The sequence below is a fragment of the Oncorhynchus kisutch genome, unplaced genomic scaffold, assembly GCF_002021735.2.
Source record: "Oncorhynchus kisutch isolate 150728-3 unplaced genomic scaffold, Okis_V2 scaffold3147, whole genome shotgun sequence".
Classification (NCBI taxonomy): Eukaryota; Metazoa; Chordata; class Actinopteri; order Salmoniformes; family Salmonidae; genus Oncorhynchus; species Oncorhynchus kisutch.
In genome coordinates, this window is record NW_022265092.1 from 115,001 (window position 1) to 141,411 (window position 26,411).

Below are 26,411 nucleotides of genomic sequence, written 5' to 3' on the forward strand. Positions count from 1 at the left end.
AAGTCACAGGGCTGCCTGTTTAGTCCAAGTCACAGGGCTGCCTGTTTGGTCCCAAGTTAAAGGGCTGACTGTTTAGTCCAAGTCACAGGGCTGACTGTTTAGTCCCAAGTTACAGGGCTGACTGTTTAGTCCCAAGTCACAGGGCTGACTGAATAGTCCCAAGTCACAGGGCTGACTGAATAGTCCCAAATTACAGGGCTGACTGTTTGGTCCCAAATTACAGAAATGCCTGTTTGGTCCCAAGTTACAGGGCTGACTGTTTAGTCCAAGTCACAGGGCTGACTGTTTAGTCCAAGTCACAGGGCTGACTGTTTAGTCCAAGTCACAGGGCTGACTGTTTAGTCCCAAGTTACAGGGCTGACTGTTTAGTCCCAAGAAACAGGGCTGACTGAATAGTCCCAAGTCACAGGGCTGACTGTTTAGTCCCAAATTACAGGGCTGACTGTTTAGTCCCAAGTCACAGGGCTGACTGTTTAGACCCAAGTCACAGGGCTGACTGTTTAGTCCCAAGTCACAGGGCTGCCTGTTTAGTCCTCTCAATAACAACAGAGAGAGAGAGAGAGAGAGAGACTAGAGACTACATGACCAAAAGTATGTGGGCACCTACTTGTCGAAAATCTCATTCCAAAATCATGGGCATTAATATGAATTTTGTTCTCCCCTTTGCTGCTATAACAGCCTCCACTCTTCTGGAGAGGCTTTCCACTAAATGTGGGTACATTGCTGAGGGGACTTGCCACTGATGTTGGGCGATTAGGCCTGGCTCGCAGTCAGCGTTCCAATTTATACCAAAGGTGTTCAATGGGGTTGAGGTCAGGGCTCTGTGCAGGCCAGTAAAGTTCTTCCACAGTGATCTTGACAAACCATTTCTGATTGGACATCGCTTTGTGCACGGGGACATTGTCATGCTGAAACAGGAAAGGGCCTTCCCCAAACTGTTGCTACAAAGTTGGAAGCACAGAATCGTCTAGAATGTCATTGTATGTTGTAGCGTTAAGATTTCCCTTCACAGGAACGAAGGAAAAACAGCCCCAGAACATTATTCCTCCTCCACCAACTTTGCAGTTGGCACTATGCATTCGGCCAGGTAGCGTTCTTCTGGCATCTGCCAAACCCAGATTCGTCAGTCGGACTCCCAGATGGTGAAGTGTGATTCATCACTCCAGAGAACGTGTTTCCACCATCGAGAGTCCAATAGCGGCGAGATTTACACCACTCCAGCCAACGCTTGGCATCACGCATGGTGATCTTAGGCTTGTGTGCGGCTTCTAGGCCATGGAAACCCATTTCATGAAGCTCCCGACGAACAGTTCTTGTGCTGACGTTGCTTCCAGGGCAGTTTGGAACTTGGTAGTGAGTGTTAAATCACTCTGCAGTCCCGTTCTGTGAGGCCTGTGTGGCCTACCACTTGGTGGCTGAGCCGTTGTTGCTCCTAGACATTTCCACTTCACAATAACAGCACTTACAGTTGACCAGGGCAGCTCTAGCAGGGCAGAAAACTGACTTGTTGGAAAGGTGGCATTCTATGAAAGTCGCTGAGCTCTTCAGTAGGGGTCATTCTACTGACAATGTTTATCTATGGAGAATGCATGGCTATGTGGTCGGTTTTATACACCTGTCAGCAACGGGTGTAGCTGAAATAGCCAGAATCGACTAATTTAAAGGGGCGTCCATATACTTTGGTATATATAGTGTATGACATGCCTGTCAAACCACTTGGCTGGAGCAGTAGGGGAACTCGTCTCAGCTACACTAGAGCTTAGTGTTGATGTGTAGTGTTACCACAGCTAGGCAGAGTAAAGTACAGTTGAGGGAGCTTAGTGTTGATGTGTAGTGTTACAACAGCTAGGCAGAGTAACATACAGTTGAGGGAGCTTAGTGTTGATGTGTAGTGTTACCACAGCTAGGCAGAGTAACGTACAGTTGAGGGAGCTTAGTGTTGATGTGTAGTGTTACAACAGCTAGGCAGAGTAACGTACAGTTGAGGGAGCTTAGTGTTGATGTGTAGTGTTACAACAGCTAGGCAGAGTAACATACAGTTGAGGGAGCTTAGTGTTGATGTGTAGTGTTACAACAGCTAGGCAGAGTAACATACAGTTGAGGGAGCTTAGTGTTGATGTGTAGTGTTACAACAGCTAGGCAGAGTAACATACAGTTGAGGGAGCTTAGTGTTGATGTGTAGTGTTACAACAGCTAGGCAGAGTAACGTACAGTTGAGGGAGCTTAGTGTTGATGTGTAGTGTTACCACAGCTAGGCAGAGTAACATACAGTTGAGGGAGCTTAGTGTTGATGTGTAGTGTTACCACAGCTAGGCAGAGTAACGTACAGTTGAGGGAGCTTAGTGTTGATGTGTAGTGTTACCACAGCTAGGCAGAGTAACATACAGTTGAGGGAGCTTAGTGTTGATGTGTAGTGTTACCACAGCTAGGCAGAGTAACATACAGTTGAGGGAGCTTAGTGTTGATGTGTAGTGTTACCACAGCTAGGCAGAGTAACATACAGTTGAGGGAGCTTAGTGTTGATGTGTAGTGTTACCACAGCTAGGCAGAGTAACATACAGTTGAGGGAGCTTAGTGTTGATGTGTAGTGTTACCACAGCTAGGCAGAGTAACATACAGTTGAGGGAGCTTAGTGTTGATGTGTAGTGTTACAACAGCTAGGCAGAGTAACGTACAGTTGAGGGAGCTTAGTGTTGATGTGTAGTGTTACAACAGCTAGGCAGAGTAACGTACAGTTGAGGGAGCTTAGTGTTGATGTGTAGTGTTACCACAGCTAGGCAGAGTAACATACAGTTGAGGGAGCTTAGTGTTGATGTGTAGTGTTACAACAGCTAGGCAGAGTAACGTACAGTTGAGGGAGCTTAGTGTTGATGTGTAGTGTTACAACAGCTAGGCAGAGTAACGTACAGTTGAGGGAGCTTAGTGTTGATGTGTAGTGTTACCACAGCTAGGCAGAGTAACGTACAGTTGAGGGAGCTTAGTGTTGATGTGTAGTGTTACAACAGCTAGGCAGAGTAACATACAGTTGAGGGAGCTTAGTGTTGATGTGTAGTGTTACCACAGCTAGGCAGAGTAACGTACAGTTGAGGGAGCTTAGTGTTGATGTGTAGTGTTACAACAGCTAGGCAGAGTAACATACAGTTGAGGGAGCTTAGTGTTGATGTGTAGAGTTACAACAGCTAGGCAGAGTAATGTACAGTTGAGGGAGCTTAGTGTTGATGTGTAGTGTTACCACAGCTAGGCAGAGTAACATACAGTTGAGGGAGCTTAGTGTTGATGTGTAGTGTTACCACAGCTAGGCAGAGTAACATACAGTTGAGGGAGCTTAGTGTTGATGTGTAGTGTTACCACAGCTAGGCAGAGTAACGTACAGTTGAGGGAGCTTAGTGTTGATGTGTAGTGTTACCACAGCTAGGCAGAGTAACGTACAGTTGAGGGAGCTTAGTGTTGATGTGTAGTGTTACCACAGCTAGGCAGAGTAACATACAGTTGAGGGAGCTTAGTGTTGATGTGTAGTGTTACCACAGCTAGGCAGAGTAACGTACAGTTGAGGGAGCTTAGTGTTGATGTGTAGTGTTACCACAGCTAGGCAGAGTAACATACAGTTGAGGGAGCTTAGTGTTGATGTGTAGTGTTACCACAGCTAGGCAGAGTAACATACAGTTGAGGGAGCTTAGTGTTGATGTGTAGTGTTACAACAGCTAGGCAGAGTAACGTACAGTTGAGGGAGCTTAGTGTTGATGTGTAGTGTTACAACAGCTAGGCAGAGTAACATACAGTTGAGGGAGCTTAGTGTTGATGTGTAGTGTTACCACAGCTAGGCAGAGTAACGTACAGTTGAGGGAGCTTAGTGTTGATGTGTAGTGTTACAACAGCTAGGCAGAGTAACGTACAGTTGAGGGAGCTTAGTGTTGATGTGTAGTGTTACCACAGCTAGGCAGAGTAACGTACAGTTGAGGGAGCTTAGTGTTGATGTGTAGTGTTACAACAGCTAGGCAGAGTAACGTACAGTTGAGGGAGCTTAGTGTTGATGTGTAGTGTTACAACAGCTAGGCAGAGTAACGTACAGTTGAGGGAGCTTAGTGTTGATGTGTAGTGTTACCACAGCTAGGCAGAGTAACGTACAGTTGAGGGAGCTTAGTGTTGATGTGTAGTGTTACCACAGCTAGGCAGAGTAACGTACAGTTGAGGGAGCTTAGTGTTGATGTGTAGTGTTACAACAGCTAGGCAGAGTAACATACAGTTGAGGGAGCTTAGTGTTGATGTGTAGTGTTACCACAGCTAGGCAGAGTAACGTACAGTTGAGGGAGCTTAGTGTTGATGTGTAGTGTTACCACAGCTAGGCAGAGTAACATACAGTTGAGGGAGCTTAGTGTTGATGTGTAGTGTTACCACAGCTAGGCAGAGTAACGTACAGTTGAGGGAGCTTAGTGTTGATGTGTAGTGTTACAACAGCTAGGCAGAGTAACATACAGTTGAGGGAGCTTAGTGTTGATGTGTAGTGTTACCACAGCTAGGCAGAGTAACGTACAGTTGAGGGAGCTTAGTGTTGATGTGTAGTGTTACAACAGCTAGGCAGAGTAACATACAGTTGAGGGAGCTTAGTGTTGATGTGTAGAGTTACAACAGCTAGGCAGAGTAATGTACAGTTGAGGGAGCTTAGTGTTGATGTGTAGTGTTACCACAGCTAGGCAGAGTAACATACAGTTGAGGGAGCTTAGTGTTGATGTGTAGTGTTACCACAGCTAGGCAGAGTAACATACAGTTGAGGGAGCTTAGTGTTGATGTGTAGTGTTACCACAGCTAGGCAGAGTAACGTACAGTTGAGGGAGCTTAGTGTTGATGTGTAGTGTTACCACAGCTAGGCAGAGTAACGTACAGTTGAGGGAGCTTAGTGTTGATGTGTAGTGTTACCACAGCTAGGCAGAGTAACATACAGTTGAGGGAGCTTAGTGTTGATGTGTAGTGTTACCACAGCTAGGCAGAGTAACGTACAGTTGAGGGAGCTTAGTGTTGATGTGTAGTGTTACCACAGCTAGGCAGAGTAACATACAGTTGAGGGAGCTTAGTGTTGATGTGTAGTGTTACCACAGCTAGGCAGAGTAACATACAGTTGAGGGAGCTTAGTGTTGATGTGTAGTGTTACAACAGCTAGGCAGAGTAACGTACAGTTGAGGGAGCTTAGTGTTGATGTGTAGTGTTACAACAGCTAGGCAGAGTAACATACAGTTGAGGGAGCTTAGTGTTGATGTGTAGTGTTACCACAGCTAGGCAGAGTAACGTACAGTTGAGGGAGCTTAGTGTTGATGTGTAGTGTTACAACAGCTAGGCAGAGTAACGTACAGTTGAGGGAGCTTAGTGTTGATGTGTAGTGTTACCACAGCTAGGCAGAGTAACGTACAGTTGAGGGAGCTTAGTGTTGATGTGTAGTGTTACAACAGCTAGGCAGAGTAACATACAGTTGAGGGAGCTTAGTGTTGATGTGTAGTGTTACAACAGCTAGGCAGAGTAACGTACAGTTGAGGGAGCTTAGTGTTGATGTGTAGTGTTACCACAGCTAGGCAGAGTAACGTACAGTTGAGGGAGCTTAGTGTTGATGTGTAGTGTTACCACAGCTAGGCAGAGTAACGTACAGTTGAGGGAGCTTAGTGTTGATGTGTAGTGTTACAACAGCTAGGCAGAGTAACATACAGTTGAGGGAGCTTAGTGTTGATGTGTAGTGTTACAACAGCTAGGCAGAGTAACATACAGTTGAGGGAGCTTAGTGTTGATGTGTAGTGTTACCACAGCTAGGCAGAGTAACATACAGTTGAGGGAGCTTAGTGTTGATGTGTAGTGTTACCACAGCTAGGCAGAGTAACATACAGTTGAGGGAGCTTAGTGTTGATGTGTAGTGTTACCACAGCTAGGCAGAGTAACATACAGTTGAGGGAGCTTAGTGTTGATGTGTAGTGTTACCACAGCTAGCCAGAGTAACATACAGTTGAGGGAGCTTAGTGTTGATGTGTAGTGTTACCACAGCTAGGCAGAGTAACATACAGTTGAGGGAGCTTAGTGTTGATGTGTAGTGTTACAACAGCTAGGCAGAGTAACATACAGTTGAGGGAGCTTAGTGTTGATGTGTAGTGTTACAACAGCTAGGCAGAGTAACATACAGTTGAGGGAGCTTAGTGTTGATGTGTAGTGTTACCACAGCTAGGCAGAGTAACGTACAGTTGAGGGAGCTTAGTGTTGATGTGTAGTGTTACAACAGCTAGGCAGAGTAACGTACAGTTGAGGGAGCTTAGTGTTGATGTGTAGTGTTACAACAGCTAGGCAGAGTAACATACAGTTGAGGGAGCTTAGTGTTGATGTGTAGTGTTACCACAGCTAGGCAGAGTAACGTACAGTTGAGGGAGCTTAGTGTTGATGTGTAGTGTTACAACAGCTAGGCAGAGTAACGTACAGTTGAGGGAGCTTAGTGTTGATGTGTAGTGTTACCACAGCTAGGCAGAGTAACGTACAGTTGAGGGAGCTTAGTGTTGATGTGTAGTGTTACAACAGCTAGGCAGAGTAACATACAGTTGAGGGAGCTTAGTGTTGATGTGTAGTGTTACAACAGCTAGGCAGAGTAACGTACAGTTGAGGGAGCTTAGTGTTGATGTGTAGTGTTACCACAGCTAGGCAGAGTAACGTACAGTTGAGGGAGCTTAGTGTTGATGTGTAGTGTTACCACAGCTAGGCAGAGTAACGTACAGTTGAGGGAGCTTAGTGTTGATGTGTAGTGTTACAACAGCTAGGCAGAGTAACATACAGTTGAGGGAGCTTAGTGTTGATGTGTAGTGTTACCACAGCTAGGCAGAGTAACATACAGTTGAGGGAGCTTAGTGTTGATGTGTAGTGTTACCACAGCTAGGCAGAGTAACATACAGTTGAGGGAGCTTAGTGTTGATGTGTAGTGTTACCACAGCTAGCCAGAGTAACATACAGTTGAGGGAGCTTAGTGTTGATGTGTAGTGTTACAACAGCTAGGCAGAGTAACGTACAGTTGAGGGAGCTTAGTGTTGATGTGTAGTGTTACAACAGCTAGGCAGAGTAACATACAGTTGAGGGAGCTTAGTGTTGATGTGTAGTGTTACCACAGCTAGGCAGAGTAACATACAGTTGAGGGAGCTTAGTGTTGATGTGTAGTGTTACAACAGCTAGGCAGAGTAACATACAGTTGAGGGAGCTTAGTGTTGATGTGTAGTGTTACAACAGCTAGGCAGAGTAACATACAGTTGAGGGAGCTTAGTGTTGATGTGTAGTGTTACCACAGCTAGGCAGAGTAACGTACAGTTGAGGGAGCTTAGTGTTGATGTGTAGTGTTACCACAGCTAGGCAGAGTAACATACAGTTGAGGGAGCTTAGTGTTGATGTGTAGTGTTACAACAGCTAGGCAGAGTAACGTACAGTTGAGGGAGCTTAGTGTTGATGTGTAGTGTTACAACAGCTAGGCAGAGTAACGTACAGTTGAGGGAGCTTAGTGTTGATGTGTAGTGTTACCACAGCTAGGCAGAGTAACATACAGTTGAGGGAGCTTAGTGTTGATGTGTAGTGTTACCACAGCTAGGCAGAGTAACGTACAGTTGAGGGAGCTTAGTGTTGATGTGTAGTGTTACCACAGCTAGGCAGAGTAACATACAGTTGAGGGAGCTTAGTGTTGATGTGTAGTGTTACAACAGCTAGGCAGAGTAACGTACAGTTGAGGGAGCTTAGTGTTGATGTGTAGTGTTACAACAGCTAGGCAGAGTAACGTACAGTTGAGGGAGCTTAGTGTTGATGTGTAGTGTTACCACAGCTAGGCAGAGTAACATACAGTTGAGGGAGCTTAGTGTTGATGTGTAGTGTTACCACAGCTAGGCAGAGTAACGTACAGTTGAGGGAGCTTAGTGTTGATGTGTAGTGTTACAACAGCTAGGCAGAGTAACGTACAGTTGAGGGAGCTTAGTGTTGATGTGTAGTGTTACCACAGCTAGGCAGAGTAACATACAGTTGAGGGAGCTTAGTGTTGATGTGTAGTGTTACCACAGCTAGGCAGAGTAACATACAGTTGAGGGAGCTTAGTGTTGATGTGTAGTGTTACAACAGCTAGGCAGAGTAACATACAGTTGAGGGAGCTTAGTGTTGATGTGTAGTGTTACCACAGCTAGGCAGAGTAACGTACAGTTGAGGGAGCTTAGTGTTGATGTGTAGTGTTACCACAGCTAGGCAGAGTAACGTACAGTTGAGGGAGCTTAGTGTTGATGTGTAGTGTTGATGTGTAGTGTTACAACAGCTAGGCAGAGTAACATACAGTTGAGGGAGCTTAGTGTTGATGTGTAGTGTTGATGTGTAGTGTTACCACAGCTAGGCAGAGTAACGTACAGTTGAGGGAGCTTAGTGTTGATGTGTAGTGTTGGTGTGTAGTGTTACAACAGCTAGGCAGAGTAACATACAGTTGAGGGAGCTTAGTGTTGATGTGTAGTGTTACCACAGCTAGGCAGAGTAACATACAGTTGAGGGAGCTTAGTGTTGATGTGTAGTGTTACCACAGCTAGGCAGAGTAACATACAGTTGAGGGAGCTTAGTGTTGATGTGTAGTGTTACCACAGCTAGGCAGAGTAACCTACAGTTGAGGGAGCTTAGTGTTGATGTGTAGTGTTACCACAGCTAGGCAGAGTAACGTACAGTTGAGGGAGCTTAGTGTTGATGTGTAGTGTTACCACAGCTAGGCAGAGTAACGTACAGTTGAGGGAGCTTAGTGTTGATGTGTAGTGTTACAACAGCTAGGCAGAGTAACATACAGTTGAGGGAGCTTAGTGTTGATGTGTAGTGTTACCACAGCTAGGCAGAGTAACATACAGTTGAGGGAGCTTAGTGTTGATGTGTAGTGTTACAACAGCTAGGCAGAGTAACATACAGTTGAGGGAGCTTAGTGTTGATGTGTAGTGTTACCACAGCTAGGCAGAGTAACATACAGTTGAGGGAGCTTAGTGTTGATGTGTAGTGTTACCACAGCTAGGCAGAGTAACGTACAGTTGAGGGAGCTTAGTGTTGATGTGTAGTGTTACCACAGCTAGGCAGAGTAACGTACAGTTGAGGGAGCTTAGTGTTGATGTGTAGTGTTGATGTGTAGTGTTACAACAGCTAGGCAGAGTAACATACAGTTGAGGGAGCTTAGTGTTGATGTGTAGTGTTACAACAGCTAGGCAGAGTAACGTACAGTTGAGGGAGCTTAGTGTTGATGTGTAGTGTTACCACAGCTAGGCAGAGTAACATACAGTTGAGGGAGCTTAGTGTTGATGTGTAGTGTTACCACAGCTAGGCAGAGTAACGTACAGTTGAGGGAGCTTAGTGTTGATGTGTAGTGTTACAACAGCTAGGCAGAGTAACGTACAGTTGAGGGAGCTTAGTGTTGATGTGTAGTGTTACCACAGCTAGGCAGAGTAACATACAGTTGAGGGAGCTTAGTGTTGATGTGTAGTGTTACCACAGCTAGGCAGAGTAACATACAGTTGAGGGAGCTTAGTGTTGATGTGTAGTGTTACAACAGCTAGGCAGAGTAACATACAGTTGAGGGAGCTTAGTGTTGATGTGTAGTGTTACCACAGCTAGGCAGAGTAACATACAGTTGAGGGAGCTTAGTGTTGATGTGTAGTGTTACCACAGCTAGGCAGAGTAACATACAGTTGAGGGAGCTTAGTGTTGATGTGTAGTGTTACAACAGCTAGGCACAGTAACATACAGTTGAGGGAGCTTAGTGTTGATGTGTAGTGTTACAACAGCTAGGCAGAGTAACGTACAGTTGAGGGAGCTTAGTGTTGATGTGTAGTGTTACAACAGCTAGGCAGAGTAACGTACAGTTGAGGGAGCTTAGTGTTGATGTGTAGTGTTACAACAGCTAGGCAGAGTAACGTACAGTTGAGGGAGCTTAGTGTTGATGTGTAGTGTTACAACAGCTAGGCAGAGTAACATACAGTTGAGGGAGCTTAGTGTTGATGTGTAGTGTTACAACAGCTAGGCAGAGTAACGTACAGTTGAGGGAGCTTAGTGTTGATGTGTAGTGTTGATGTGTAGTGTTACAACAGCTAGGCAGAGTAACGTACAGTTGAGGGAGCTTAGTGTTGATGTGTAGTGTTGATGTGTAGTGTTACAACAGCTAGGCAGAGTAACATACAGTTGAGGGAGCTTAGTGTTGATGTGTAGTGTTACCACAGCTAGGCAGAGTAACATACAGTTGAGGGAGCTTAGTGTTGATGTGTAGTGTTACAACAGCTAGGCAGAGTAACATAGTCAAACTGCTGATGGATTCAGATACTGATCTATTTATAGAAAGCTGTTTTACTTCTGCCTGACTAAAAGCATTATTCCTGGGGGTTGCCAGGGCGGCCGCAGCTTCGGCAGTGTGCTGCTGATATTCACAGAGAGGAGAAAGCTGTCCAACAACTGGCTCCAATATCATGGAAACCATGAGGACAATATACTTTAGTTTAGCTCCCAGCGTGCATCCCAAATGACACCCTATTCCCTTCTTATTGCACTACTTTTGACCAGAGCCCATTGGTCCCCATAGTGCACTAGGGAACAGGATGTCATTTAAGACCATGGCCTAACCTATTCTAGTTTCTGTTCTGTTCCAACTGATGACATCACACATAATAACACCACGGCCTTCCATCTGATGAATAAATACACAACAACTGATGACATCACACATAATAACACCTACATTACACTGTGCTACCAGGTAGTAACATGGGCCTCATTACACTGTGCTACTAGGTAATAACATGGCTACATTACACTGTGCTACCAGGTAATAACATGGCTACATTACACTGTGCTACCAGGTAATAACATGGCTACATTACACTGTGCAACCAGGTAATAACATGGCTACATTACACTGTGCTACCAGGTAATAACATGGGCCTCATTACACTGTGCTACCAGGTAATAACATGGGCCTCATTACACTGTGCTACCAGGTAATAACATGGCTACATTACACTGTGCTATCAGGTAATAACATGGCCTCATTACACTGTACTACCAGGTAATAACATGGGCCTCATTACACTGTGCTACCAGGTAATAACATGGCTACATTACACTGTGCTACCAGGTAACAACATGGCTACATTACACTGTGCTACCAGGTAATAACATGGCTTTATACAGGAAGTACCAGGTAATAACATGGCTATATACAGGGAGTACCAGGTAATAACATGGTTATATACAGGGAGTACCAGGTAATAACATGGCTATATACAGGAAGTACCAGGTAATAACATGGCTATATACAGGGAGTACCAGGTAATAGCATGGCTATATACAGGGAGTACCAGGTAATAACATGGCTATATACAGGGAGTACCAGGTAATAACATGGCTATATACAGGGAGTACCAGGTAATAGCATGGCTATATACAGGGAGTACCAGGTAATAGCATGGCTATATACAGGGAGTACCAGGTAATAACATGGCTATATACAGGGAGTACCGGTACAGAGTCAATGTGGAGGCTATATACAGGTGGTACCGGTACAGAGTCAATGTGGAGGCTATATACAGGGTATTACGCTACAGAGTCAATGTGGAGGCTATATACAGGAGGTACTGGTACAGAGTCAATGTGGAGGCTATATACAGGTGGTACCGGTACAGAGTCAATGTGGAGGCTATATACAGGTGGTACTGGTACAGAGTCAATGTGGAGGCTATATACAGGGGGTACCGGTACAGAGGCAATGTGGAGGCTATATACAGGTGGTACTGGTACAGAGTCAATGTGGAGACTATATACAGGAGGTACCGGTACAGAGTCAATGTGGAGGCTATATACAGGTGGTACTGGTACAGAGTCAATGTGGAGACTATATACAGGAGGTACCGGTACAGAGTCAATGTGGAGGCTATATACAGGAGGTACTGGTACAGAGTCAATGTGGAGGCTATATACAGGAGGTACTGGTACAGAGTCAATGTGGAGGCTATATACAGGAGGTACTGGTACAGAGTCAATGTGGAGGCTATATACAGGGGGTACTGGTACAGAGTCAATGTGGAGGCTATATACAGCGGGTACCAGTACAGAGTCAATGTGGAGGCTATATACAGGGGGTACCAGTACAGAGTCAATGTGGAGGCTATATACAGGAGGTACTGGTACAGAGTCAATGTGGAGGCTATATACAGGGGGTACCGGTACAGAGTCAATGTAGAGGCTATATACAGGAGGTACCGGTACAGAGTCAATGTGGAGGCTATATACAGGGGGTACCGGTACAGAGTCAATGTGGAGGCTATTTACAGGGGGTACCGGTACAGAGTCAATGTGGAGGCTATATACATGGGGTACCGGTACAGAGTCAATGTGGAGGCTATATACAGGGGATACTGGTACAGAGTCAATGTGGAGGCTATATACAGGGGGTGCCGGTACAGTGTCAATGTGGAGGCTATATACAGGGGATACTGGTACAGAGTCAATGTGGAGACTATATACAGGGGGTACCGGTACAGAGTCAATGTGGAGGCTATATTCAGGGGGTACCGGTACAGAGTCAATGTGGCGGATATATACAGGGGGTACCGGTACAGAGTCAATGTGGAGGCTATATACAGGGGGTACCGGTACAGAGTCAATGTGGAGGCTATATACAGGGGATACTGGTACAGAGTCAATGTGGAGGCTATATACAGGGGGTGCCGGTACAGTGTCAATGTGGAGGCTATATACAGGGGATACTGGTACAGAGTCAATGTGGAGGCTATATACAGGGGGTACCGGTACCGAGTCACTGTGGAGGCTATATACATGGGGTACCGGTACAGTGTCAATGTGGAGGCTATATACAGGGGATACTGGTACAGAGTCAATGTGGAGGCTATATACAGGGGGTACCGGTACAGAGTCAATGTGGAGGCTATATTCAGGGGGTACCGGTGCAGAGTCAATGTGGAGGATATATAGGGGGGTACCGGTACAGAGTCAATGTGGAGGCTATATACAGGGGGTACTGGTACAGAGTCAATGTGGAGGCTATATACAGGGGATACTGGTACAGAGTCAATGTGGAGGCTATATACAGGGGGTACCGGTACAGAGTCAATGTGGAGGCTATATACAGGGGGTACAGGTACAGAGTCAATGTGGAGGCTATATACAGGGGGTACCGGTACAGAGGCAATGTGGAGGCTATATACAGGGGATACCGGTACAGAGTCAGCGTGTGGAAAATATCTGGCCTACATTTAAAACAAATACCTTACATCGAGTGCCTCTCAAACCAAAACCTAATTTCCATTTTATTTGATGGATGTGAGTTATTCTGTGCAAATGCAATTCAGTTTTCCAATTTGCTGAGGGCAGTATAAATGTTGTGGCAGCGAGGGGCATTGTGGGTGTCAAATTACTAGTGGCCAGGTTCACACTCAATCACATTGTTGTTTAGATTCTCCATATGGGGCTAATGTTCCTGCAGCTCTTAAAACACTCAGGAACTAATGGCTGACACACACACACAGTTTAACATTATCAGGTTACGTGACTAATCATTCATTAGAACTATAAAACATACAATAACCCTAGCATCGGTTATCCTAAATTAGAAACTGGGTGGTTCGAGACCTGAATACCACGGGTATGACAAAACATGTATTTTTACTGCTCTTATTATATTGGTAACCAGTTTATAACAGCAATAAGGCACCTTGGGTGTTTGTGATATATAGCCAATATACCACGGCTAAGGGCTGAGTCCATGCACTCCGAGTTGGCTATATACCACACCCCCGCGTGCCTTATTGCTTAATTATACTGAACTTGTTTTGAATAAAGTGTTGTCCTTGGGCTGGTAATCCTATCCACCTTGCTGTCTCTGGAACACCTATCATGTAAACTGTAATTATTTATTGTCATGGGCATAGTTAAATAAAGGGTCAATAAAAATGTAATTATAAAAAATGTACTCAACACATTTGAAAGAAAATAATTCACCATGCTTGTGGGAGGATGTGGGCGGGGAGGAGGAGGAGAGGAGGAGAAGGAGGAGGGAGGAGGTAGAGGAGAGGGGGTGAAGGGGGATGGGAGGAGGAGGGGAGGGGAGGAGGAGGGAGGAGGAGGAGGAAGAGGGAGGAGGAAGAGGAGAGGTGGTGAAGGGGGAGGGGAGGAGGATAGGAGGAGGAGAAGGGAGGAGGAAGAGGAAGAGGAGAGGGGGTGAAGGGGGAGGGGAGGAGGAGAAGGAGGAGGGAAGGAGGAGGAGAGGAGGCGGGTAGGAGAGGAGGAGGAGAGGAGGAGGGGTGGGAAGAGGGTAGCTCCAACAGATGACAAGTTAGTTAGAGGGTCTGAATATGGGTCTACTTAACTGAACTAACAGCAGGTTAACTCTGGTTTTACTCTTTTCCACCTTGTTACATTGACTAAACATCCAGCTCTATTCGGGCTGAAGTTTCTATAATATCCCCCATCGTTCAATTTTCTGCAGTGAGACCTTGACATTCTCCGGAGCAGCAGAGATACAGAAAACCTGTTGCTTATTATGAGAAGGAAATGTGATCCTCCGCTCCTCGGGGGGTTCAACAGTGAGAGAGGAGTTGTTTTCTTTGTAATGTGTCTGACTGATTACAGCAGCATAACAACATCAAATCCATTCATCCTTTACTACGCTACATTACGGATGTGGCCAGCCGCTGAGCGTTTCCACTCCATTGCCTTGTTCCATAATGCATTACATTCTTGAAATAGCGCAGATAATAATGCACGCAGCGCAACTCATCAAGTCGATGCGGCACTTAAAGGGTTAAGTTTTCATGCATTTTTCTTTCTCACAAATTGCCCTGATAGCAGATGCCCCTATCAGCGATACGGAATGAAGCTGCAGCACTTTTCCGTAATAACCTTCACAAATGTCAGCCGACCCGTTAAGGCATCCCAGCTTGGTGCTTTATCTGCTTGTAAATCAATTCCCACAGCCCGGAGAGGGTATGGAGAAAATGTCCGCTTACAATACTTGTAGTCTAGTGTGTGAACGCAGCTGATTCAGGTCTATAATAAAGGCATTGCTTAACATTTGGAGCTGTCTAATAAACGTGACAGATCACATTCACAGACCGGCTGCCGCGGTCCTTCCCGCTCTAGGTTGTTAATGTAGCTTTACAAAACGCCCATGACAATCAAGAATTCCAATTCATCATATTTACAACCAGTCATGAGGCAATCTACTCGACACTGACAAAATACGGCTTTTGATTCATGGTCTCATGCTTAGGATATCCGCACGGTTCTTCTAAACGGGGATATGAAACATGAAAAGTAGTGATCTAACAACTTTATAATATCACAATCGATGCTTTCACACAGATGGCCAATATATATATATATATATATTACAATATACAATATATATATATATATATATATAGGCCTATTTCATCAAACTAACATAAGCGACAAAACAAAATGACTAGTCAGCGCTAGAGCCAGGGGATTGTGTAGAGAGGACAGCAGGTAATTTCAGGCCCCATTAGTAGCCTATGTGACATGAATAACCGCATCGGTTGTCTCACTAGAGGAAATACGAGGTGTTACCCGTTTTTGTGTCACACAGAAAGCGGAATCGAGATAGCAGCTCCATTTTGGTCATACCACCGACACAGACATTATTTTAAATGTTATTCGCAGAAGAATGCAGTCTATAATTTAACACACAAAGTATGAGGCAGAAAGAAAATGTGTAATCACCTCTCCGTGACTGACAGTCCGTCCGTGAGGGGTGTCTTCGGGGAGAAAATAAAGTTTGGAGCTGGATAAAAGTTGTTTTCTGCTTCTTTCTTCCCATAACAGCTGTAGCTCCGCTATGCAGAGCGGTTCCCCGGGTCTACACCTCACTAGGAAAAAGTCTCCCAGAGACAGGATCCGAGGTTTGGCTTCAATGTCAAACCTAAAAGCCTTGTAGAAAATGTAAGGTCCGTGAAAACCGCAAGGTGAGCCGACCCACTGCGGAAACAGCGATAAGTCATTAATTTCACAGATTACCCAGTACCAGGCATATAAAACAAGCACAAATCAAAAGCAACATGCACTTGATTGAATTGAGACATTAAAACCGTATAACGATCGCAATATGATTTAAAGGGTACTTTAAAAAAACAAATTATCTGATAGAACAACATAATGATTTATAAAATAGCCTATAAAATGTTGTTAAAAACTTTCCTGTATTCATGCATTATTATTATATATAACACAATATCCGTAACTTTGGCTTCCATCACTAAGAAATTAAATGCGATTAAAGAGAATCGGGGTAGATAATGATAAATACCGTGAGTGAGTTGGGCTCCATCTCGACGCTCTCAACATTCACTCCAAAACTGTCCGCTTGAATGGACTGCTAAACGGTCCTGGAAGGGAGCAATATATGCGCACGCAGTATTGCGTCCTGCGACAATATGAAATCAAAATATTAGCAATCTAGTACACCCAAAATGTATGAAAATGTCGTCTAATATTTCTTCCGTGTACTTTATTTCAAATGTACATTTTTGTTGTAGAATTGCAAAAGGAAATAGCCATGATAAATTCCAAAAGGCATGGGTGCATGCCCTCATAGAGAGGCTGGTGTGAAATCCGTATCCATTAAAACATCTGGATGATCTAATTATTGTGATTTGCTCTTGCCGACAGGACACTATCCACATACCGGTGATGCTGCGATACAAACTATATTTATTCAAAACGATTTCAGCCTATAATCATCCAATATGTGTAATAACACAGTTATGTCTCTGTCAGGACCTGAAGCAAGGACGTTTGAATATGTAATAATAAAAAATATAATTTCCTGCAGATGCAAGGTCTCTTTCTCTCTCGCTATGTCTCTCTCTGTCTCTCTCTTCCCTCTCTCTCTATGTCTCTCTCTATGTCTCTCTTCCCTCTGTCTCTCTCTATGTCTCTCCATGTCTCTCTCGCTGTCTGTTCCCTCTCTCTCTTCTTATTTCTAGAATGCATCAGCTAAACTGTATTCGTTAATTAGTTGTTACATTGTGTCTATACCCGTTAATTAGTTGTTACATTGTGTCTATACCCGTTAATTAGTTGTTACATTGTGTCTATACCCGTTAATTAGTTGTTGCATTGTGTCTATACCCGTTAATTAGTTGCTGCATTGTGTCTATACCCGTTAATTAGTTGTTACATTGTGGCTATACCCGTTAGTTGTTACATTGTGTCTATACCAGTTAATTAGTTGTTACATTGTGTCTATACCCGTTAATTAGTTGTTACATTGTGTCTATACCCGTTAACATAGCTTTTTACCCGTTAATATATTGTTTTTACCCGTTAATATATTGTTTTTACCCGTTAATATATTGTTTTTAACAGTTAATATATTGTTTTTACCAGTTAATATATTGTTTTTACCAGTTAATATATTGTTTTTACCAGTTAATATATTGTTTTTACCAGTTAATATATTGTTTTTACCAGTTAATATATTGTTTTTACCCGTTAATATATTGTTTTTACCAGTTAATATATTGTTTTTACCAGTTAATATATTGTTTTTACCAGTTAATATATTGTTTTTACCAGTTAATATATTGTTTTTACCAGTTAATATATTGTTTTTATCAGTTAATATATTGTTTTTAACAGTTAATATATTGTTTTTACCAGTTAATATATTGTTTTTAACAGTTATATTGTTTTTAACAGTTAATATATTGTTTTTAACAGTTAATATATTGTTTTTAACAGTTAATATATTGTTTTTACCAGTTAATATATTGTTTTTACCAGTTAATATATTGTTTTTACCAGTTAATATATTGTTTTTACCAGTTAATATATTGTTTTTACCAGTTAATATATTGTTTTTACCAGTTAATATATTGTTTTTAACAGTTAATATATTGTTTTTAACAGTTAATATATTGTTTTTAACAGTTAATATATTGTTTTTAACAGTTAATATATTGTTTTTAACAGTTAATATATTGTTTTTAACAGTTAATATTTTGTTTTTAACAGTTAATATATTGTTTTTAACAGTTAATATTTTGTTTTTAACAGTTAATATTTTGCTTTTTTCCATCTGATGCTCCACAACCAAACAGTGTGATGTTCTAAAGACTGAAGGCAACAGTAAGGCAACAGTAAGGCAGCTTTGACTGTAGGCTTTATCCTGCCGAACATGAACATGACTGCTGTTGACAAGTCATGCTTTTAGAATTTAGCCGAGGCTTTACAGCCGAGCCTACTGCCGCCGGGTGGTTTCCTGTTTCTAGTTTCATTAGGTCGGCTGGTACAGAGGTTGAGAGAGTCTGAACTTAATCATTCTGGATAGGGACGGAACACGCTTTTCACTGCTGCTGGCAGCAAGATGACTAAGTAATATCCTAGTTTTAATACCACATGTTTTAATGATGTCCTCTAGGCTAAATGCAACTCATTTGGTGCAGCCTATTGGCAATTACATTAGACTATACAGGTAGTGAATTGTAAACTGTAAATTGTAAATCTAAACGCAGCGCACTATATATATATAGACATATATATAGTTTTTAAAGATTTAAGCCTGAACATGAGGAGAAAGAAAGGCAGCGGATTAGGCAATGTTGCTAAATGAACAATAAGGGAAGTTATTTGCAGCTGTCTGTGAAGTCAGACGTTATTCATGTGGAATTGAGTCTCCTGCCTGATAAACGCTGCTAACGTGATTAAAAACTGCAGGCGAATGTCAGATATTTTTTATAGGCTACGTTATGCAACGTTTAACAGTCACGAGGGTAATCGGACACAATGGACACGATATATATATTAAAAAAAATATAACTATTGATTTGTCAAAGGATATTGCTATATTTGTTCCACCGACTATTTTATCAATGACACTTCATAATATCTGTAAACATAGATCTGTTGGTCATTAATTGTATAGATGAAGGGGATTTTGGTTGTAGCTAAAAAGGAGGCATGCATGGAATGACTGAATTACACAGGCCTGCTGCTGTATTCAAATGCCTTGATGTTGCAGCCTGTTAACAATATTAGGCTACAGACAAAAAGAGATGAATATATTTTGGATTCAGGCATGCAACGGTTCTCTGTGGATGAAGGATCGGACCAAAGCGCAGAGTGGTTAGAGTTCAACATGTTTAATAAAGACAATAAACGTGAACACTACAAAATACAAAACAACACATGTGAAAAACCGAAACAGTCCTATCTGGTACATAGACACAAAGACAGAAGACAACCACCCACAAAACAGGCTACCTAAATATGGTTCCCAATCAGAGAGAATGACTAATACCTGTCTCTGATTGAGAACCATATCAGGCCAAACATAGAAATAGACAAACTAGACACACAACATAGAATGCCCACTCAGCTCACGTCCTGACCAACACTAAAACAAGGAAAACACAAAAGAACTATGGTCAGAACGTGACACAGGCATGTAATCTAATAGGCCAAACACATATAGATCACATAATAGCCTAATATATTTTGGCTTCAGGCATGTCATCTTTTACGTTGTAAACAAAGGGGAAAATAATAGCCTACTTTATATACTGTTGTTAATTACAATGTGCAACATGTTTGAATATTCACAAAGTTATGTGAATAATTATTATACAGTTCATGTTTTTTAAAATAATTTTGCACAGAAGATACAAGACAAAAATGTTAACAGCGATTTGAATGTGGAAGCAACCAGTTTCAAATCAAATCAAATGTTATTGTAGTTGCAGATTGAAGAGCTGCTTTGACAATGATTAAACAGTGTAATGTGACACACAGAGGGGTAATAGAGGTTGATAAGAAAAGCCCAGTCAAACACACTGCAGACCAGAGTCCCATGCAGCCCAGTCAATCACACTGCAGACCAGAGTCCCATGCAGCCCAGTCAAACACACTGCAGACCAGAGTCCCATGCAGCCCAGTCAAACACACTGCAGACCAGAGTCCCATGCAGCCCAGTCAAACACACTGCAGACCAGAGTCCCATGCAGCCCAGTCAAACACACTGCAGACCAGAGTCCCATGCAGCCCAGTCAAACACACTGCAGACCAGAGTCCCATGCAGCCCAGTCAAACACACTGCAGACCAGAGTCCCATGCAGCCCATCCAATCACACTGCAGACCAGAGTCCCATGCAGCCCAGTCAAACACACTGCAGACCAGAGTCCCATGCAGCCCAGTCAAACACACTGCAGACCAGAGTCCCATGCAGCCCAGTCAAACACACTGCAGACCAGAGTCCCATGCAGCCCAGTCAAACACACTGCAGACCAGAGTCCCATGCAGCCCATCCAATCACACTGCAGACCAGAGTCCCATGCAGCCCAGTCAAACACACTGCAGACCAGAGTCCCATGCAGCCCAGTCAAACACACTGCAGACCAGAGTCCCATGCAGCCCAGTCAAACACACTGCAGACCAGAGTCCCATGCAGCCCAGTCAAACACACTGCAGACCAGAGTCCCATGCAGCCCAGCCAATCACACCGCAGACCAGAGTCCCATGCAGCCCAGTCAAACACACTGCAGACCAGAGTCCCATGCAGCCCAGCCAATCACACTGCAGACCAGAGTCCCATGCAGCCCAGCCAATCACACTGCAGACCAGAGTCCCATGCAGCCCAGCCAATCACACTGCAGACCAGAGTCCCATGCAGCCCAGTCAATCACACTGCAGACCAGAGTCCCATGCAGCCCAGTCAATCACACTGCAGACCAGAGTCCCATGCAGCCCAGCCAATCACACCGCAGACCAGAGTCCCATGCAGCCCAATCAATCACACCGCAGACCAGAGTCCCATGCAGCCCAGCCAATCACACTGCAGACCAGAGTCCCATGCAGCCCAGTCAAACACACTGCAGACCAGAGTCCCATGCAGCCCAGCCAATCACACTGCAGACCAGAGTCCCATGCAGCCCAGCCAATCACACCGCAGACCAGAGTCCCATGCAGCCCAGCCAATCACACTGCAGACCAGAGTCCCATGCAGCCCAGTCAAACACACTGCAGACCAGAGTCCCATGCAGCCCAGCCAATCACACTGCAGACCAGAGTCCCATGCAGCCCAATCAAACACACCGCAGACCAGAGTCCCATGCAGCCCAGCCAATCACACTGCAGACCAGAGTCCCATGCAGCCCAGCCAATCACACTGCAGACCAGAGTCCCATGCAGCCCAGCCAATCACACCGCAGACCAGAGTCCCATGCAGCCCAATCAATCACACCGCAGACCAGAGTCCCATGCAGCCCAGCCAAACAAACTGCAGACCAGAGTCCCATGGAGCCCAGCCAATCCCACCGCAGACCAGAGTCCCATGCAGCCCAGCCAATCAAACTGCAGACCAGAGTCCCATGGAGCCCAGCCAATCCCACCGCAGACCAGAGTCCCATGCAGCCCAGCCAATCACACTGCAGTCTAGAATACTACTAATACCAATAGTCTCGAATAATACTATTACCAATAGTCTCGAATAATACTGCTAACCAATAATCTGCTAACCATGTGTATGACAAATAAAATTAGATTTGAGTCTAGAATACTACTATTACCAACAATCTAGAATAATACTATTACCGTGCTCTAAGGATGGATAGTCATTACAGTGGAGCCGTGCTCTAAGGATGGATAGTCATTACAGTGGAGCCGTGCTCTAAGGATGGATAGTCATTACAGTGGAGCCGTGATGGATAGTCATTACAGTGGAGCCATGCTCTAAGGATGGATAGTCATTACAGTGGAGCCGTGATGGATAGTCATTACAGTGGAGCCGTGCTCTAAGGATGGATAGTCATTACAGTGGAGCCGTGCTCTAAGGATGGATAGTCATTACAGTAGAGCCGTGATGGATAGTCATTACAGTGGAGCCGTGATGGATAGTCATTACAGTGGAGCCGTGATGGATAGTCATTACAGTGGAGCCGTGATGGATAGTCATTACAGTGGAGCCGTGATGGATAGTCATTACAGTGGAGCCGTGATGGATAGTCATTACAGTGGAGCCGTGATGGATAGTCATTACAGTGGAGCCGTGATGGATAGTCATTACAGTGGAGCCGTGATGGATAGTCATTACAGTGGAGCCGTGATGGATAGTCATTACAGTGGAGCCGTGCTCTATGGATGGATAGTCATTACAGTGGAGCCGTGCTCTAAGGATGGATAGTCATTACAGTGGAGCCGTGATGGATAGTCATTACAGTAGAGCCGTGATGGATAGTCATTACAGTAGAGCCGTGATGGATAGTCATTACAGTAGAGCCGTGATGGATAGTCATTACAGTAGAGCCGTGATGGATAGTCATTACAGTAGAGCCGTGATGGATAGTCATTACAGTAGAGCCGTGCTCTAAGGATGGATAGTCATTACAGTGGAGCCGTGATGGATAGTCATTACAGTAGAGCCGTGCTCTAAGGATGGATAGTCATTACAGTGGAGAAGTGATGGATAGTCATTACAGTGGAGCCGTGCTCTAAGGATGGATAGTCATTACAGTGGAGCCGTGATGGATAGTCATTACAGTAGAGCCGTGCTCTAAGGATGGATAGTCAACATTCATAGTGAGATTGTTATACAACACTCATCTGGGTTCTCATACAGGCAGAGAACTACTGTTTCATTTTAAAACTTTACCATTATCATATTCAATGAGGATCAGGCAGTTCAGAGAACAGGGCGAGGACAGGGAGAGGACAGGGAGAGAACAGGGAGAAGACAGGGAGAAAACAGGGAGAAAACAGGGAGAAGACAGGGAGAAGACAGGGAGAAGACAGGGAGAGAACAGGGAGAGAACAGGGAGAGAACAGGGAGAAGACAGGGAGAGAACAGGGAGAAGACAGGGAGAGAACAGGGAGAGGGCAGGGAGAGGGCAGGGAGAGGGCAGGGAGAGGGCAGGGAGAGGACAGGGAGAGGACAGGGAGAGGGCAGGGAGAGGGCAGGGAGAGGGCAGGGAGAGGACAGGGAGAGGGCAGGGAGAGGACAGGGAGAGAACAGGGAGAGGACAGGGAGAGAACAAGGAGAGGACAGGTAGAGAACAAGGAGAGGACAGGTAGAGAACAGGGCAGGGCACTAGAACATCATTACTCAAGCTGAGCTACATTTCTGCTTCAATTAAATGACACACACCTATCATGTTGCAACAGTACCCTGTCAGCCCCGTTCAGGTCCTGAACAGCGAAAGACAAAACACATATTTCAAGTCACAGCAGAAGCAAAGCCTGGACTTGCAACATTAACAACCAACCACATGTTGAAACATACTGATTTCACAATACAATAAATATATTAATATATTAATGCGATCATGACAAATGTGAAATATGTCAACATCTGTCCAACAATAATTACTGAGACGGTCTTTAGGTGTTTTAGAGGAAGTTCAGCCTAATGGCATTTAGCCACATTAACATCTAACAGTCTACTGCTGAGTGGAAGTTCAGCCTGATGGCATTTAGCCATGTTAACATCTAACAGTCTACTGGATTGAAGTCAAACACAGAATGACATTGACACAATGCTATGTTGTAAATATTATCACAATGCTAGGTTGTAAATATTATCACAATGCTATGTAAATATTATCACAATGCTATGTAAATATTACCACAATGCTATGTTGTAAATATTATCACAATGCTATGTTGTAAATATTATCACAATGCTATGTTGTAAATATTATCACAATGCTATGTTGTAAATATTACCACAATGCTATGTTGTAAATATTACCATAATGCTATGTTGTAAATATTATCACAATGCTATGCTGTAAATATTACCACAATGATATGTTGTAAATATTATCACAATGCTATGTAAATATTATCACAATGCTATGTTGTAAATATTACCACAATGCTATGTTGTAAATATTACCATAATGCTATGTTGTAAATATTACCATAATGCTATGTTGTAAATATTACCACAATGCTATGTTGTAAATATTATCACAATGCTATGTTGTAAATATTATCACAATGCTATGTTGTAAATATTACCACAATGCTATGTTGTAAATATTACCACAATGCTATGTTGTAAATATTATCACAATGCTATGTTGTAAATATTATCACAATGCTATGTTGTAAATATTACCACAATGCTATGTTGTAAATATTACCACAATGCTATGTTGTAAATATTACCACAATGCTATGTTGTAAATATTACCACAATGCTATGTTGTAAATATTACCACAATGCTATGTTGTAAATATTACCACAATGCTATGCTGTAAATATTACCACAATGCTATGCTGTAAATATTACCACAATGCTATGGTGTAAATATTATCACAATGCTATGCTGTAAATATTACCACAATGCTATGTTGTAAATATTACCATAATGCTATGTTGTAAATATTACCATAATGCTATGTTGTAAATATTATCACAATGCTATGTTGTAAATATTATCACAATGCTATGTTGTAAATATTATCACAATGCTATGTTGTAAATATTACCACAATGCTATGTTGTAAATATTATCACAATGCTATGTTGTAAATATTACCACAATGCTATGTAAATATTATCACAATGCTATGTTGTAAATATTATCACAATGCTATGTTGTAAATATTACCACAATGCTATGTTGTAAATATTACCACAATGCTATGTTGTAAATATTACCACAATGCTATGTTGTAAATATTACCACAATGCTATGTAAATATTACCACAATGCTATGCTGTAAATATTACCACAATGCTATGTTGTAAATATTACCACAATGCTATGTTGTAAATATTACCACAATGCTATGTAAATATTACCACAATGCTATGCTGTAAATATTACCACAATGCTATGGTGTAAATATTACCACAATGCTATGCTGTAAATATTACCACAATGCTATGTAAATATTACCACAATGCTATGCTGTAAATATTACCACAATGCTATGCTGTAAATATTACCACAATGCTATGCTGTAAATATTACCACAATGCTATGTTGTAAATATTATCACAAAGCTATGTTGTAAATATTACCACAATGCTATGTTGTAAATATTACCACAATGCTATGTAAATATTACCACAATGCTATGCTGTAAATATTACCACAATGCTATGCTGTAAATATTACCACAATGCTATGCTGTAAATATTACCACAATGCTATGTTGTAAATATTACCACAATGCTATGTAAATATTATCACAATGCTATGTTGTAAATATTACCACAATGCTATGTTGTAAATATTATCACAATGCTATGTTGTAAATATTACCACAATGCTATGTTGTAAATATTACCACAATGCTATGTTGTAAATATTACCACAATGCTATGTTGTAAATATTATCACAATGCTATGTTGTAAATATTATCACAATGCTATGTTGTAAATATTACCACAATGCTATGCTGTACATATTACCACAATGCTATGTTGTACATATTACCACAATGCTATGTTGTAAATATTACCATAATGCTATGCTGTACATATTACCACAATGCTATGTTGTACATATTACCACAATGCTATGTTGTAAATATTACCACAATGCTATGTTGTAAATATTACCATAATGCTATGTTGTACATATTACCACAATGCTATGCTGTAAATATTACCACAATGCTATGTTGTAAATATTACCACAATGCTATGCTGTAAATATTACCACAATGCTATGTTGTAAATATTACCACAATGCTATGTTGTAAATATTACCACAATGCTATGTTGTAAATATTACCACAATGCTATGTTGTAAATATTACCACAATGCTATGCTGTACATATTATCACAATGCTATGTAAATATTATCACAATGCTATGTTGTACATATTACCATAATGCTATGCTGTAAATATTACCATAATGCTATGCTGTAAATATTACCATAATGCTATGTTGTACATATTACCATAATGCTATGTTGTACATATTACCATAATGCCTACAATGCAGTCCTGTCCATGATCATACAATACTTTGACCTAGAAAGATAAACATAATTATGACTGATACAATTCAGAAGACTAGAAATCACATCAGAAACAACAGTTGCAGACGATTACAAATGATATGAATTGTTGTGTTCTGTGTATCCACATGTCTGCAAAGTGCTTCTGGTATGTCAAGAAGAATGGAGCTTTGTAACAGTTTATATGGACCACTACTATACCCCCCTCGCTGCTACCTTCACTACAGAAGGGGATACAGCAGCTTATCTTTCCACGATAAGATTACATTTAGCCAGACATTAAAACCAGACAAACAAATGAGAAGGAGAAGAACAGGAAGGTTGATTTACTGCCCAGTGTTCTGAGAGAATGAATCATTTCTACAAGGAGCCCTACAGAGAGAGACTGAATGAATCATTTCTACAAG

At 42.6% G+C, this 26,411-nt stretch overlaps 1 protein-coding gene across 1 annotated transcript in view; it reads right to left on the minus strand.

The window, feature by feature from the left end:
- Positions 1 to 16,446, minus strand: part of LOC109885809 (AT-rich interactive domain-containing protein 5B) — a 114,833-nt gene extending 98,387 nt beyond the window's left edge. The window contains exons 1-2 of the mRNA XM_031820243.1: positions 16,334 to 16,446; positions 15,751 to 16,005 (exon numbers count right to left, since the gene is read on the minus strand). Coding sequence (XP_031676103.1) covers positions 15,751 to 16,005; positions 16,334 to 16,354 — 276 coding nt within the window. The 5' untranslated portion in view covers positions 16,355 to 16,446. The remainder of the gene's footprint in view (positions 1 to 15,750; positions 16,006 to 16,333) is intronic.
- Between the last annotated feature and the right edge of the window lie 9,965 nt (positions 16,447 to 26,411).